The sequence below is a fragment of the Nerophis lumbriciformis genome, linkage group LG22, assembly GCF_033978685.3.
Source record: "Nerophis lumbriciformis linkage group LG22, RoL_Nlum_v2.1, whole genome shotgun sequence".
Taxonomy (NCBI): domain Eukaryota; kingdom Metazoa; phylum Chordata; class Actinopteri; order Syngnathiformes; family Syngnathidae; genus Nerophis; species Nerophis lumbriciformis.
This window is the reverse complement of record NC_084569.2, coordinates 41,974,114-41,989,404: the sequence shown is the minus strand read 5'-3', so window position 1 is coordinate 41,989,404 and position 15,291 is coordinate 41,974,114. Positions and strand designations below refer to the sequence as shown.

At 39.1% G+C, this 15,291-nt stretch overlaps 1 protein-coding gene across 9 annotated transcripts in view; it reads left to right on the top strand.

Annotated features, from left to right (window-relative positions):
* The window catches only part of LOC133615351 (RNA binding protein fox-1 homolog 2-like), a 153,099-nt gene extending 138,031 nt beyond the window's left edge, over positions 1–15,068 (top strand). For 6 of the 9 annotated variants that reach the window (XR_009816705.2, XM_061973885.2, XM_061973887.2 and 3 more), the window contains 3 exons: positions 5,605–5,711; positions 10,940–11,018; positions 14,010–14,941. Coding sequence is in view for 5 of the 9 variants with exons in the window: in XM_061973885.2 (XP_061829869.1) it covers positions 5,605–5,711; positions 10,940–11,018; positions 14,010–14,054 (231 nt within the window). In the remaining 4 variants the exon portion in view is untranslated. Of the gene's footprint in view, positions 1–5,604; positions 5,712–10,939; positions 11,019–14,009 lie in introns of all 9 variants that reach the window. The other 3 variants (XR_012051097.1, XR_012051095.1, XR_012051096.1) reach the window with 3 other exon arrangements.
* Positions 15,069–15,291: the final 223 nt, after the last annotated feature.

Below are 15,291 nucleotides of genomic sequence, written 5' to 3'. Positions count from 1 at the left end.
ACGTGATAAATAAAGAGAGGTAGCAAACATGTCAGGTAATAGACAGATATCATCTATTGCTGTATGGCCAGTGTTTTATACATCTGGATGAAGGAGTTTTTGAATCCAACACTGTGGGAACCAAGCTGAAGGACCCTGTTGGAGTATGAACTCTGGCAATGATTAAAATAACCAAAATATGGTAAATATTGTACATATTACATATTGTTATGAAGGTGTCTGTTACTACATTATATATATACTTGCAGTGTGTATATTGTACATATTACATATTGTTATGAAGGTGTCTGTTACTACGTTATATATATACTTGCAGTGTGTATATTGTACATATTACATATTCTTATGAAGGTGTCTGTTACTACATTATATATATACTTGCAGTGTGTATATTGTACATATTACATATTTTTATGAAGGTGTCTGTTACTACATTATATATATACTTGCAGTGTGTATATTGTACATATTACATATTGTTATGAAGGTGTCTGTTACTACATTATATATATACTTGCAGTGTGTATATTGTACATATTACATATTGTTATGAAGGTGTCTGTTACTACATTATATATATACTTGCAGTGTGTATATTGTACATATTACATATTGTTATGAAGGTGTCTGTTACTACATTATATATATACTTGCAGTGTGTATATTGTACATATTACATATTGTTATGAAGGTGTCTGTTACTACATTATATATATACTTGCAGTGTGTATATTGAACATATTACATATTGTTATGAAGGTGTCCCTCCCACAGCAATGTGTGAGTTTAGTCCCACAGCAGGGTGTAAGCTGCTGACCAGGGCCTCAAATGAAAGATTTTTAGTGTTATTCAAGCATGTGCCCACCAGCTGTTGCATGTGGACATTCTGCTAACAGCCTCCCTCTCCACACTTCTTCCACTCACCCACAAGGCCTTGCTGTTTGTTCCCTGAATAACCTGCTTCACCTGCTACATTACCAAGGTCTTCTGCTCAATGCACACCTTTGTGCTGTGTTTGGAGGACCTTTCAACTGTCATCTGAAGTGTCAGCATAGGCCCGTCTGTGTGTCTGTGTCTGTGTGTGTGTGTGTGTGTGTGTGTGTGTGTGTGTGTGTGTGTGTGTGTGTGTCTGTGTGTGTGTGTGTGTGTGTGTGTGTGTGTGTGTGTGTGTGTGTGTGTGTGTGTGTGTGTGTGTGTGTGTGTGTGTGTGTGTGTTCCTTTTTCCAAGTCTGCCCCATTCTTTGCTCTGTCCACCAAATGGTGAAACACTATAGTATAAATATTCATGAATGCTCCAAACATGCTTTTCTACACCAACATTCATCTACAGGTAAAAGCCAGTAAATTAGAATATTTTGAAAAACTTGATTTATTTCAGTAATTGCATTCAAAAGGTGTAATTTGTACATTATATTTATTCATTGCACACAGACTGATGCATTCAAATGTTTATTTCATTTAATTTTGATGATTTGAAGTGGCAACAAATGAAAATCCAAAATTCCGTGTGTCACAAAATTAGAATATTACTTAAGGCTAATACAAAAAAGGGATTTTTAGAAATGTTGGCCAACTGAAAAGTATGAAAATGAAAAATATGAGCATGTACAATACTCAATACTTGGTTGGAGCTCCTTTTGCCTCAATTACTGCGTTAATGCGGCGTGGCATGGAGTCGATGAGTTTCTGGCACTGCTCAGGTGTTATGAGAGCCCAGGTTGCTCTGATAGTGGCCTTCAACTCTTCTGCGTTTTTGGGTCTGGCATTCTGCATCTTCCTTTTCACAATACCCCACAGATTTTCTATGGGGCTAAGGTCAGGGGAGTTGGCGGGCCAATTTAGAACAGAAATACCATGGTCCGTAAACCAGGCACGGGTAGATTTTGCGCTGTGTGCAGGCGCCAAGTCCTGTTGGAACTTGAAATCTCCATCTCCATAGAGCAGGTCAGCAGCAGGAAGCATGAAGTGCTCTAAAACTTGCTGGTAGACGGCTGCGTTGACCCTGGATCTCAGGAAACAGAGTGGACCGACACCAGCAGATGACATGGCACCCCAAACCATCACTGATGGTGGAAACTTTACACTAGACTTCAGGCAACGTGGATCCTGTGCCTCTCCTGTCTTCCTCCAGACTCTGGGATCTCGATTTCCAAAGGAAATGCAAAATTTGCATGGTAGGGTGATGGTTTGGGGTGCCATGTCATCTGCTGGCGTCGGTCCACTCTGTTTCCTGAGATCCAGGGTCAACGCAGCCGTCTACCAGCAAGTTTTAGAGCACTTCATGCTTCCTGCTGCTGACCTGCTCTATGGAGATGGAGATTTCAAGTTCCAACAGGACTTGGCGCCTGCACACAGCGCAAAATCTACCCGTGCCTGGTTTACGGACCATGGTATTTCTGTTCTAAATTGGCCCGCCAACTCCCCTGACCTTAGCCCCATAGAAAATCTGTGGGGTATTGTGAAAAGGAAGATGCAGAATGCCAGACCCAAAAATGCAGAAGAGTTGAAGGCCACTATCAGAGCAACCTGGGCTCTCATAACACCTGAGCAGTGCCAGAAACTCATCGACTCCATGCCACGCCGCATTAACGCAGTAATTGAGGCAAAAGGAGCTCCAACCAAGTATTGAGTATTGTACATGCTCATATTTTTCATTTTCATACTTTTCAGTTGGCCAACATTTCTAAAAATCCCTTTTTTGTATTAGCCTTAAGTAATATTCTAATTTTGTGACACACGGAATTTTGGATTTTCATTTGTTGCCACTTCAAATCATCAAAATTAAATGAAATAAACATTTGAATGCATCAGTCTGTGTGCAATGAATAAATATAATGTACAAGTTACACCTTTTGAATGCAATTACTGAAATAAATCAAGTTTTTCAAAATACTCTAATTTACTGGCTTTTACCTGTAAGCTGCACCCACTAAATCTTAGAAGAAAAAAGTGGCATTCCGTGTATTAGCCGCACTGGAGAATAAGCCGCACCCACTAAATCTCAGAAGAAAAAAAGCGTTTTCCATGCATTGACCGCACCGGAGTATAAGCCGCACCCACCAAATCTTAGAAGGAAAAAGCGTTTTTCCACATATTAGCTGCACTGGAGTATAAGCCACACCCACTCAATTAAAAAAATAAATAAATAAGTGTTTTCCATGTATTAGCCGCACCGGAGTATAAGCTGCACCCACTCAATTTTAGGGGAAAAAGTGTTTTCCGTGTTGTAGCCGCACCGGAGCATAAGCCGCACCCACAAAATGTTTGAAAAAAAGTGTTTTTTCATGTATTAGCTGCACCGGAGTATAAGCTGCACCCACTAAATCTTAGAAGAAAAAAGTCTTTCCATGTATTAGCCGCACAGAAATATAAGCCGCACCCACAAAATTTTAGAAGAAAAAAAGTGTTTTTCCATTTATTAGCCGCACCGGAGTATAAGCCGCGGATATACAGTATATGTTGTGAAATGAGTTATTTACACAGAAATATTCTGTAGATAGATAGATAGTACTTTATTGATTCCTTCAGGAGAGTTCCCTCAGGAAAATTAAAATTCCAGCAGCAGTGTACAAAATTGAGATCGAATTTAAAAAGTAAAAAGTAAATAATGGTTGAATAAATGGAAACAAAAAGCAACAATGAGAATAAAAATATAACAGTAAAATGTTTACTTACATACCTTAATTGTGTCTAAATCAGGCGTGTGAAAGTGGTTTTCATTGAGGGCCACATCACAGTTGTGGTTGCCGTTTTTAACAGTGAATAATATACAGTATGGATATAAATGTGCATATATAATTGTCTCTTTTTTTACGTACACTGAAAAACACCAAATCTTTAGATTGTACTGTATGCAACTGGCAGCTCAGTCACAATTTATATTTGCAGCTTTTTAAATTTTTTTTTACATTATATAAAATAAAATAAAACCATGGAATTAAATTAAATGGAATGGAAAAAGGGTACCACTGTTTTTTTCATGCAAGTTTTTTATACTGTAAAATCTACGCTTGTTGTGTATTATTACTCTATATTGAAAGTGGATTTTACTGTAAAAAAAAAAAAAATGTTACTTTTAAATTTTTACATGAAGTTTGTTGGATTACTTGCTTTGAAATCATAAGTCAAGCAGATATTTAACAATAACATTGTTTTTTAAATGTATGATGATATAATATTTAGTTTTATTATTAGAGACGATTAAAGTGTAAACATATGTAATTGTACGCAGTACATTTATATCTGTAATACATTTATTAAGAAAAGATAAGATACTTTATTTCCACGCCTTGAGTTTGACACCTGTGGTCTAAATGGTGTCTGTAACAAGGCAGTAAAACGGCTGATCAAACAAAACATAAGTCATGGTCATGAACCCACTAGCTGTGCAAGCTAGCTCTCCAATCAGCTAAACAGACTCTGAGGAATTTGTGAAAGTGAAACCATACAAAAAGAATGTCATTGTAATTAGAGGTGGGAATCTTTAGGCACCTCACGATTCAGGAGCCACGATTTGATTAAAAATCGATTATTGATGCACCTTTAATTTTTGTATAGTGATGCAGTTTCACCTTTCTTTTCGTTACACTATATAAGTGTTTATCACTTGCAATAAGACACAGTTAAATGAATTCCTACATTTATTCAATGAATAAAAATGTGTGCAAAATTAGACCATAAGTACACTGAAATAAAGGAGCTGGTGGGATCTCTCGGTCTGCATTAATGTATTTACAATAAATAAATCAATTATCGATGATTGATGTTTACTAATCAAATCTATAATCGTCCATGTCTGAATTGCGATGCATCTAAAAATCGATTATTTTCCCCACCTCCAATTGTAAGTTAATAATACTTACAAAGACACTCAAACGTGTTAACGTATTAGCTAATGCTAACGACGCTAGCTTGATTACATTACGATAGCAGGTACAAATATACATGAAAACACTCCTACAGACATCACACATTGGACGCTTTTGTAAGCAATAATAGTTTTAGTTATATTGTAAAACTTTCCAACGTTGCTTGGAGTGATTTGTTAGCATATTAGCTAATGCTAACGACGCTAGCTTGATTACATTACGATGGCACGTACAAATATAAATGAACACTGCTCCAGACATCACACATGGGACGCTTTAGTAAGTAAGAATTGTTTTAATTATATTGTAAAACTTACAAACGTTGCTTGGAGTGATGAATAAAGAACCCATACGAGTAGAAACGCTATGGACGGCTTGAAGGCTGAACGGCACAAACAATAATACACCTAATTAGTTTATTTGCTTGTTTTTATGTATAAAAAAATATATGTAAAAAATCTTCTTGCGTTATGGCTGTCAGCGAAGAAAAATCCATGTATTATCTGCACCGTTTTATAAGCTGCAGGGTTCGAAGCGCAGGAAAAAGTAGCGGCTTATAGTCTGGAATTTATGGTATTAAGAATGACATTTGTGTTCCATTCTGTGATTCCTGGCATGTTTGTTGTACTTCCTGGTCATAGAGACTAATAAAGTATAGGACATAATACATTCTTTGTAGTCTAGTCCTCCAGGGAGACCCTTCAATGAGTGAGTGTGTGTGTGTGTGTGTTTCCAGGGGGGCTATCCTGCTGCTGCCGCCGCCGCCGCCGCTGCTGCCTATCGCTATGCTCAACCCGCGGCCGTAACCGGAGCAACCGCCGCAGCTGCCGCATACAGTGACAGGTGAGGACACACCTGGGCTGCAGAGCTCCTCAAGCCAGTCAAAGTTGCTCTCTTGTAAAATGGCCAAGAAAACCGTTCTATCTTAAAATCAACGTTGAAATTAATTGAAATCACATACCTGCCAACTACTCCGGTTTTCCCGTAATTCGTACGGTTTTCATCAACCTATTCCGGGTTACGGTTGCAGTGATAAAAAATACGGTTTTTCATTAATTTAAAAAAAAAAAGGGTGAAAACTACGCGGATTGCACCTTGTGCAGACAAGATGTTTCGATCGGACACGGAGGAATTAGCGATGTAAAAGACCACGTTGGGACAAAAAAACACAAGTCTAATGCCGTTGCTAGCGATACAAGTGGAAAACTTTCAACGTTTTTCGTCGCCCAAACAGATTCTTTAGATGTGATAAATGCCGAAGTTTTATTTACGGAGGCAATAATTAAGTATGGATTTCCAATCGCACTGGCTGATCACATGGGACAGTTAAATGTTTGTAATGCAACCTTTAAAAATCATTACGCGGTGATCGCGGTCCCAAAAATAAACTTTTCTTGCATGATAATGTCCAGAAAAACTCGCTTTATATTACTATAGAGTCCTTTTAACGAATGAGTTTGATGGTTTATCACAAACCTTAAATGAAAGAAGTCCTTTGTTCTCCTGCACCATGCATGCGCTTTGGCCTTGCTTCGTGTTTGGTGCGCAATAAAGTTACCATATCATTTTTGCAGTATGATCAATCTGATTTGGATTTTAGCCACAAAAAGGTAATGACACCAATGTTATCTATTGGAATTGTTTAGTACTGTTATACTGTTAAAAGTGTTTATACTATTTATGCTTTCAAGTCCAAGTTGAAGAAATCTTGTTAAATGTTGACAGCATAACTACCAAAATACAGAAGTATGTCCTTAATATTTTTGCAGTGCTATTTCTGTTGAAAAGTTCAAATGATTACATTAGAGATGTGATGTGCCACTTTTCAAGTGTCTGATGGCTTCAATTCATTTTCATTAATTTTTCATATTTTGAATTCTTTTGAAAGGCTTACAAAAAAACTACATTTGAATTGTAATTCCATGCTATTGACAGGACTATTAATTTTAATGAAGTTAGCTTACCATGTTTACAGTATGATAATTGTGATAGAAATGTGAATTTTAGGCACAGAATATTTTTTACAATTGAACAAGGCAGTAGATTATACAAGCTTGGACAGAAAGTTAATAATGACACCAATTTTTTTTTTAATGGAATTGTTTAGTACTGTTTTACCATTTGTTTACTGTAAAAAGTGTTTATACTTTCAATGAACAAATTGAAGTCTTGTGAAAGGTTGACAGGATAACTGGCATTAACTGTCAAAATAATTTCAAACTATTGAAGTTAGCTTACAGAATAAACATGTCAATCAACCCATATGATTTTTGCTGTCATAATTTTGTTTTGAAAAGTCACTGTGACTGATAGAAAAGTGATGGTTTTAGCAACATTTTAACCTGTCTGAATGCTAATAATCATTTTGCGTCGGGGGGCGAAGCCCTGAACCCTCCACCAGGACTTTGTCCTGGACCTACCGGGGCCTGCGGCCCTTGGACCCTGGCTACTAGGTTTTTCTGATTTCAAAAGTTGGCAGGTATGAAATCACGTGAATTGGAATGATCAAGCAGCTAAAACGTGCCAAACATGGATAAGTGTGGAGAGGGTTATTTCCCATCATGCTTTGTAATGGATTTAAATGGGTGTCATTAGAATTGTGTTATGGTGCATGGACATTTTTTTATAACATCCACCAAGTTGAGTGAGCAGGTTGTGTTGTGTGTGACCATGTCTGTTGACTTTTTGTGTTTTTTCACCATGACTAGGGAAGCTTGTTTCCTTTTGGTCATATAAATACATTTTGCGCGCCATTGAATTCAGATTTTAATCAAAGCCCCTTGACCTGAATTACTCACATTGTCCACAAGATGGCGACAAAGTAACGGCTTCAAAAATGGTCAGGCTTTTAAATGTATTGAAATCTTCCTCGGCCAGATTCCTTTTTAAACTCATGACGTCTCAGTTTGCACACCCCTGGTTTAGATGAAAACAAGAGACATTAACTTCTTTCTTCATGATTACATTTCCCCAATCTAAACTTGTATAAACACATGACTAAGGTATTCAATTGTGCACATTAAACCTGCAAACTGTGCTCTCTTAGACCGGGAGCTCCATGTATCCTCATTTTTAAAAATCTATCATTAAAAAAAAAAAACACACAAATTAAAACGGTAGAAGACAAACATATTTAAACACTCACATAAAAATAATGAGTTACCCAGAACAATATTACATTATAACATTTATTCTGCCAAGAAAATATATTTATTGTTTTCAATATAAGTCTGTTATAAGTAGGGATGATGTTCGAAATCGGTTCTCCCGGTTGTTCGATAAGAAAAGAACCGATTCCATGGACTCAAATCCCTTTTTGAGAACCGGTTCCCGTTATCGAGGCCACTATAGTGAAGAAAAAGAGTTGGTTCTTTATTTGAATCCCTTCCCACGTACAGGAAATGCCCTGTGGGACCTGCAATGTTATGCCCATTTGATTGTAGACTCTTACTGACACCTTGTGGCGATATGAAAATACTACACGTCATTAGTTTGGGCACTTCTGGGTTGAGACAATTGAGAAGTAGACAAGTTGTGTTAGCTCTTACAAGCCTTGGAAAAGATAAGTCTGTAAGTAAACTGTTTAACTTGTTTATGTAACTCAATATTAAGGTGGAAAGTGTTTAAGTTTTTGTGCACTGTTTCAATGGATGTTTTGAGGACTTAAAATGGCTGCCAGTCGTGTATTTCCACCATCGAAATAGTTTCAACACTCAGAAGTAATTGTTTGATGATAGTACTATATATTTGTGTGAAGCTAGTATTTACATATTGTGTATTACATTTCAGTATGTTCATTGAATCACATAGCTTATACATTTGTCATTGTGTGTATTTCAGTTTAAAAAAAAACAAAAACAACAGTCCAGTGCAGGACAAAAGTAACAATAGGAAACGACAAAGCAAGATCAACAACAATAAAGAGCCTGAATGGATTAATCTGCTTTGGATTGTTTGTTAGCTGTATAAGCTCAACACGTATAGTGAGGGCAGAACAGGCAATATGCAATTATTGCCAGGCTTTGCTCTCATGTAAGGGGGGAAGAATTGTTGATTGATGACTGTGGTGTTCTTAGTGTCATAGTGTGTGTAGTTAGTATGTTCCAATAGCAGCAGAAGTGCACTTTTTGGAGAGCTGTATTATTTTCAGTTTTGTTTAACACTATATTATTATTTATACACCTATAGTGATCACAGAGACAGGTTGTTTTTGTGTTACTGTACATACTTAATATACTTTGGGTAACAACAGTCAATATTTTTTATTTTTTTATTTTTATTTTTTTATTATAAAATAAAAGTGAGCTTTTGTTAAACCAAATATTGTGTTTTTTTCCATATACAACAACCTATCTGGATTCGATAAGAGAATAGGTTCGATAAGAGGATTCGATAATAGGCTCAAACTCGATAATTTCTTATCAAACATCATCCCTAGTCATAAGCAGAGGTGGGTAGTAACGCGCTACATTTACTCCGTTACATCTACTTGAGTAACTTTTGGGATAAATTGTACTTCTAAGAGTAGTTTTAATGCAACATACTTTTACTTTTACTTGAGTATATTTATAGAGAAGAAACGCTACTTTTACTCCGCTACTTTTATCTACATTCAGCTCGCTACTCGCTACTAATTTTGATCGATCTGTTAATGCACGCTTTGTTTGTTTTGGTCTGTCAGACAGACCTTCATAGTGCCTGCGTTTCAACAAATACAGTCACTGGTGACGTTCACTCCGTTCCACCAATCAGATGCAGTCACTGGTGACGTTGGACCAATCAAACAGAGCCAGGCGGTCACATGACCTGACTTAAACAAGTTGAAAAACTTTTTCGGGTCTTACCATTTAGTGGTCAATTGTACGGAATATGTACTGTACTGTGCAATCTACTAAAACAAATTCCAATCAATCAATCAAAAGTGTGAAGGAAAAAAGACACTTTTTTATTTCAACCGTACATCCCGTCAAAAGCCTAAAGACTGACTGCACAGTTCCTGTCTTCACAATAAAAGTGCCGCTCCATCGCGCCTGCGCTTTCAAAACAAGAGTCTCCGAAAGCCAGCGCAAACAAGCTAGCAAGCTACGGAATTTGCCGCCAATGTATTTCTTGTAAAGTGTATAAAAACGAATATGGAAGCTGGACAAATAAGATACCAAAAACCAACCACTTTCATGTGGTATTAGACAGAAAGGAGGAACTTTTTTTCTCCTGCATTTGAAAACGTGGACGTTATCATCACTACTGTCTGATTACAATCAATGCAAGTCATCAGAATCAGGTAATACACCAACTTATATTCTTGTCTTCATGAAAGAAAGGAATCTATATGTGTTAAACATGCATGTATATTCATTAAAACACCTTTAACATGTAAACAAAAACGGCAAAATAAATAAATATAAATGATATACTGTATATATCAATGTATGTGTATATATATGTATATATATATATATATATAAATATATATATATATATATGATATGTGTGTGTATGTTACTCATCAGTTACTCAGTACTTGAGTAGTTTTTTCACAACATACTTTTTACGTTTACTCAAGTAAATATTTGTGTGACTACTCCTTACTTTTACTTGAGTAATAAATCTCTAAAGTAACAGTACTCTTACTTGAGTACAATTTCTGGCTACTCTACCCACCTCTGTGTATGAGTACCTTGTGGGCACATTCAACAATCTATTGTTGAAAACTAACAATCCTCTGACTGCTCAACTACAATTTGTTCAGAAGTGTGTCCCAACACACACACACACACACACACACACACACACACACACACACACACACACACACACACACACACACACACACACACACACACACACACACACACACACACACACACACACACACACACACACACTAATGGATGTGTTCAAGGTAATAGGATAACAGTGCTTTGGGATCAATAGGCTCATAACGCGGCTGTGTTTGAATGAATGTTTCCACGGTAACGTGAGCTGAGAACAGACTATAATATGATGTGTATGTCATTGACTTAGTGTGTTGTTGATCCACCCACTTCTTCTTTTTGACTTTGTGCTCGCAGTTACGGACGGGTTTACACGGCAGATCCATACCACGCTCTGACCCCCGCTGCTGCTGCCGCCTACGGTGTGGGAGCCATGGTGAGAGAAACCACACACTTGCATGAGCATTGTCAGCACTGCCATACAGTCATGTGTTTGCCCTCTCCTATAAACACATGATGATGGGACTGTCCGCGACTGTCGCGTGTCCTTACAGCAGGTCATAGCTTACATTTATTTTGGCGGACCGCCTCAAAAAGGTGTTGCATTATGCACTCTAACTCCTCTTTTTCATCTGGTCTGCCAGAGAATAAGAAGACGGAGCAGGAGGGATGAGCGTTGCTATGTAATATTTAGCGAGTATTCACATTAAGCAACTAGCCACTTTTTGTGGTTACATTGGAGACTTTTGGAGACTGTAAAAAAAAAACATCCTGTTTGTATGTGACTTAAGACAAAACAGAAGAAAGTTAATTAGTTTATCTACAAGAGCAGTGAAGTTGTCACGTTGTGTACCGTATTTTCCGCACCATAAGGCGCCCTGGGTTATAAGCCGCGCCTTCAATGAACGGCATATTTCAAAACTTTGTCCACCTATAAGCCGCCCCGTGTTGTAAGCCGCATCTAACTGCGCTAAAGGAATGTCAAAAAAACAGTCAGATAGGTCAGTCAAACTTTAATAATATATTAAAACCAGCGTGATGTGGGCGCGCATGGAGTCGTATATCAACATGGACGGAGCAGCGTGAAAAAAGCCACCCGGCCTCTTCGCGTAAACTTAAACTTACCTTAACCACTCGCTCATCTTTTCTTCATCCATCCCTTCGAGTTAGCTTTTATGATGACGCCGGCTGGAAAGGTCTCTTTTGGCAAGGTCTTCCTTTTGAATATCACCATGGGTGGAAGTTTCTGGCCATTAGCATGGCAAGCTAGAACCACAGTGAAGGATGACTTCTCATTCCCTGTGGTGCGAATATTCACCGTACGTGCTCCCGTTGTATCCACAGTGCGGTTCACAGGAATATCAAAAGTCAGTGGAACCTCGTCCATGTTGATAATGTTCTCTGGCCGGATCTTTTTTTCAGCTATCTTGTTTTTACAATATGCACGGAAAGTAGCCAGCTTTTCTTGAAAGTCTTTAGGCAGTTGCTGTGAAATAGTAGTCCGTGTGCGGATGGAGAGATTGCGTCTTTTCATGAACCGGAAACCTGTCGCTTAGTAGGAGCCATTTTGTGGTCTTTACAGATGTAAACACACAAAGGAAATGAAACGTAATATCCGCGCGCTTTTTCTTCTTCTACGCGGACGGGTGGTTGCTTACAGTAGAAGAAGAAGCGCTTCCTGTTCTATGGGGGCGGGTGCTTACCTTGGCGGTTGCTTGCTTAGAAGAAGAAGCACTTCCTCTTCTACGGGGAAAAAAGATGGCGGCTGTTTACCGTAGTTGCGAGACCGAAACTTTATGAAAATGAATCTTAATATTAATCCATATATAAAGCGCACCGGGTTATAAGCCGCACTGTCAGCTTTTGAGTAAATTTGTGGTTTTTAGGTGCGGCTAATAGTGCGGAAAATACGGTAAATAAAAAGAGAATATAATAATTTAAATCCTTTTCAACTTATATCCAATTGTATAGACTGCAAAGACAAGATATTTAACGTTCCAATTGAGAAACTTAATTTTTTTTCAAATAATCATGAACTTAGAATTATAATTGTAAATCAATTATAAAGAAAGCAAAACTATACTTCAATGAAAATGCACTCCGTACTCTATACTGCACCTTGGTACTGCCATACCTTCCATACTGTGTTGAAGTATGGGGGAATACTTACCACAACACAATTCATCCTCTGATCATATTACAGAAAAGAGCAGTGCGGATCATTCGTTATTTAGAACATACTCATAATCTGTTTATGCAATCAAAGTTGCTCAAATTTGATGACCTTGTTAAATATAATACATTAATAATCTTATATAAAGCATTTAACAAATTATTGCAGCCTAATCTACAACGTTTTTTATAAGACGAAGGCTCATAAAGTCTGCGTTGACCCTGGATCTCAGGAAACAGAGTGGACCGACACCAGCTGGACTGCTGCTGAGTGGTCCAAAGTCATGTTTTCTGACGAAAGCAAATTTTGCATTTCCTTTGGAAATCGAGGTCCCAGAGTCTGGAGGAAGACAGGAGAGGCACAGGATCCACGTTGCCTGAAGTCTAGTGTAAAGTTTCCACCATCAGTGATGGTTTGGGGTGCCATGTCATCTGCTGGTGTCGGTCCACTCTGTTTCCTGAGATCCAGGGTCAACGCAGCCGTCTACCAGCAAGTTTTAGAGCACTTCATGCTTCCTGCTGCTGACCTGCTCTATGGAGATGGAGATTTCAAGTTCCAACAGGACTTGGCGCCTGCACACAGCGCAAAATCTACCCGTGCCTGGTTTACGGACCATGGTATTTCTGTTCTAAATTGGCCCGCCAACTCCCCTGACCTTAGCCCCATAGAAAATCTGTGGGGTATTGTGAAAAGGAAGATGCAGAATGCCAGAGCCAAAAACGCAGAAGAGTTGAAGGCCACTATCAGAGCAACCTGGGCTCTCATAACACCTGAGCAGTGCCAGAAACTCATCGACTCCATGCCACGCCGCATTAACGCAGTAATTGAGGCAAAAGGAGCTCCAACCAAGTATTGAGTATTGTACATGCTCATATTTTTCATTTTCATACTTTTCAGTTGGCCAACATTTCTAAAAATCCCTTTTTTGTATTAGCCTTAAGTAATATTCTAATTTTGTGACACACGGAATTTTGGATTTTCATTTGTTGCCACTTCAAATCATCAAAATTAAATGAAATAAACATTTGAATGCATCAGTCTGTGTGCAATGAATAAATATAATGTACAAGTTACACCTTTTGAAAGCAATTACTGAAATAAATCAAGTTTTTCAAAATATTCTAATTTACTGGCTTTTACCTGTATATGTCATCCAACAGGACTTGGGACTGACCCGTGTGTTTTATTCCCTGAGGGGAAGACTAGCTGGTATTATGTAGCCCAAGTCTAAGTGTTGTCTCCTGTGTCTTCCAGGCCAGTCTATACCGAGCGGGCTACAGCAGGTTCGCTCCATACTAGCGCCACAGGAAGTTCACATCTCTCCACAAGCCTTTTTTTAAGCTCTTTGTTTGGCAGACGCACCCTTCTATCTTTTCTGATGTCGGACTCCCCCCCTCCTTTTTGCCGTCGTCGTCTCATTGCCACATCACCACCTCTTTGTCTGTCTGCACGACGAGGATCCCGCACAAACCTCACAAACACTACGAGGTCTGCCAGGAGAGAGACTGTTCCCGCCGGATCTTCCTACACTACAAAGTCCACATCCTCGCTAGATCCGCCCTCAAGCCGCTGGAGGACGCTGCTTATGGCGCAGTGGTGCGTTCAGGAACCAAAACTGTGTTTAAAAAAAAAAAAAAAAAATGGTAGGAATTGTTCTTTTTTAGACGGGAGCGTCAGACTGACAGGAACCACTATTGTCTCAGTCGCTACCAAAAACAAGGGAAAAAAAGTCACCCATGTTGTTCTCCCTACTTTACCTCAGTTTTATGTCTGCCTTACTTACCCTACCTTGGTTTCTGCTCCAGTTAGCCACCAGACCCTCAAAAAGGACTTCTTTTCATCCATCTCCAGCAGCACAGCGCCACCTTGTGAGGCCTGACGGACACAACATGAAGGTAGTGCACTCATACAACTGCTGACATGCAGGTAGTGCACTCACACACAGCTGACATGCAGGTAGTGCACTCACACACATGCAGGTAGTGCACTCACACACTGCTGACATGCAGGTAGTGCACTCATACAACTGCTGACATGCAGGTAGTGCACTCACACACTGCAGAAATGCAGGTAGTGCACTCACACACTGCTGACATGCAGGTAGTGCACTCACACACATGCAGGTAGTGCACTCACACACTGCTGACATCCAGGTAGTGCACTCACACACATGCAGGTAGTGCACTCATACAACTGCTGACATGCAGGTAGTGCACTCACACACTGCAGAAATGCAGGTAGTGCACTCACACACTGCTGACATGCAGGTAGTGCACTCACACACATGCAGGTAGTGCACTCACACACTGCTGACATCCCTGGTAGTGCACTCACACACATGCAGGTAGTGCACTCACACACTGCTGACATCCATGTAGTGCACTGACACACATGCAGGTAGTGCACTCACACACAGCTGACATGCAGGTAGTGCACTCACACACATGCAGGTAGTGCACTCACACACTGCTGACATGCAGGTAGTGCACTCACACACATGCAGGTAGTGCACTCACACACTGCTGACATGAAGGTA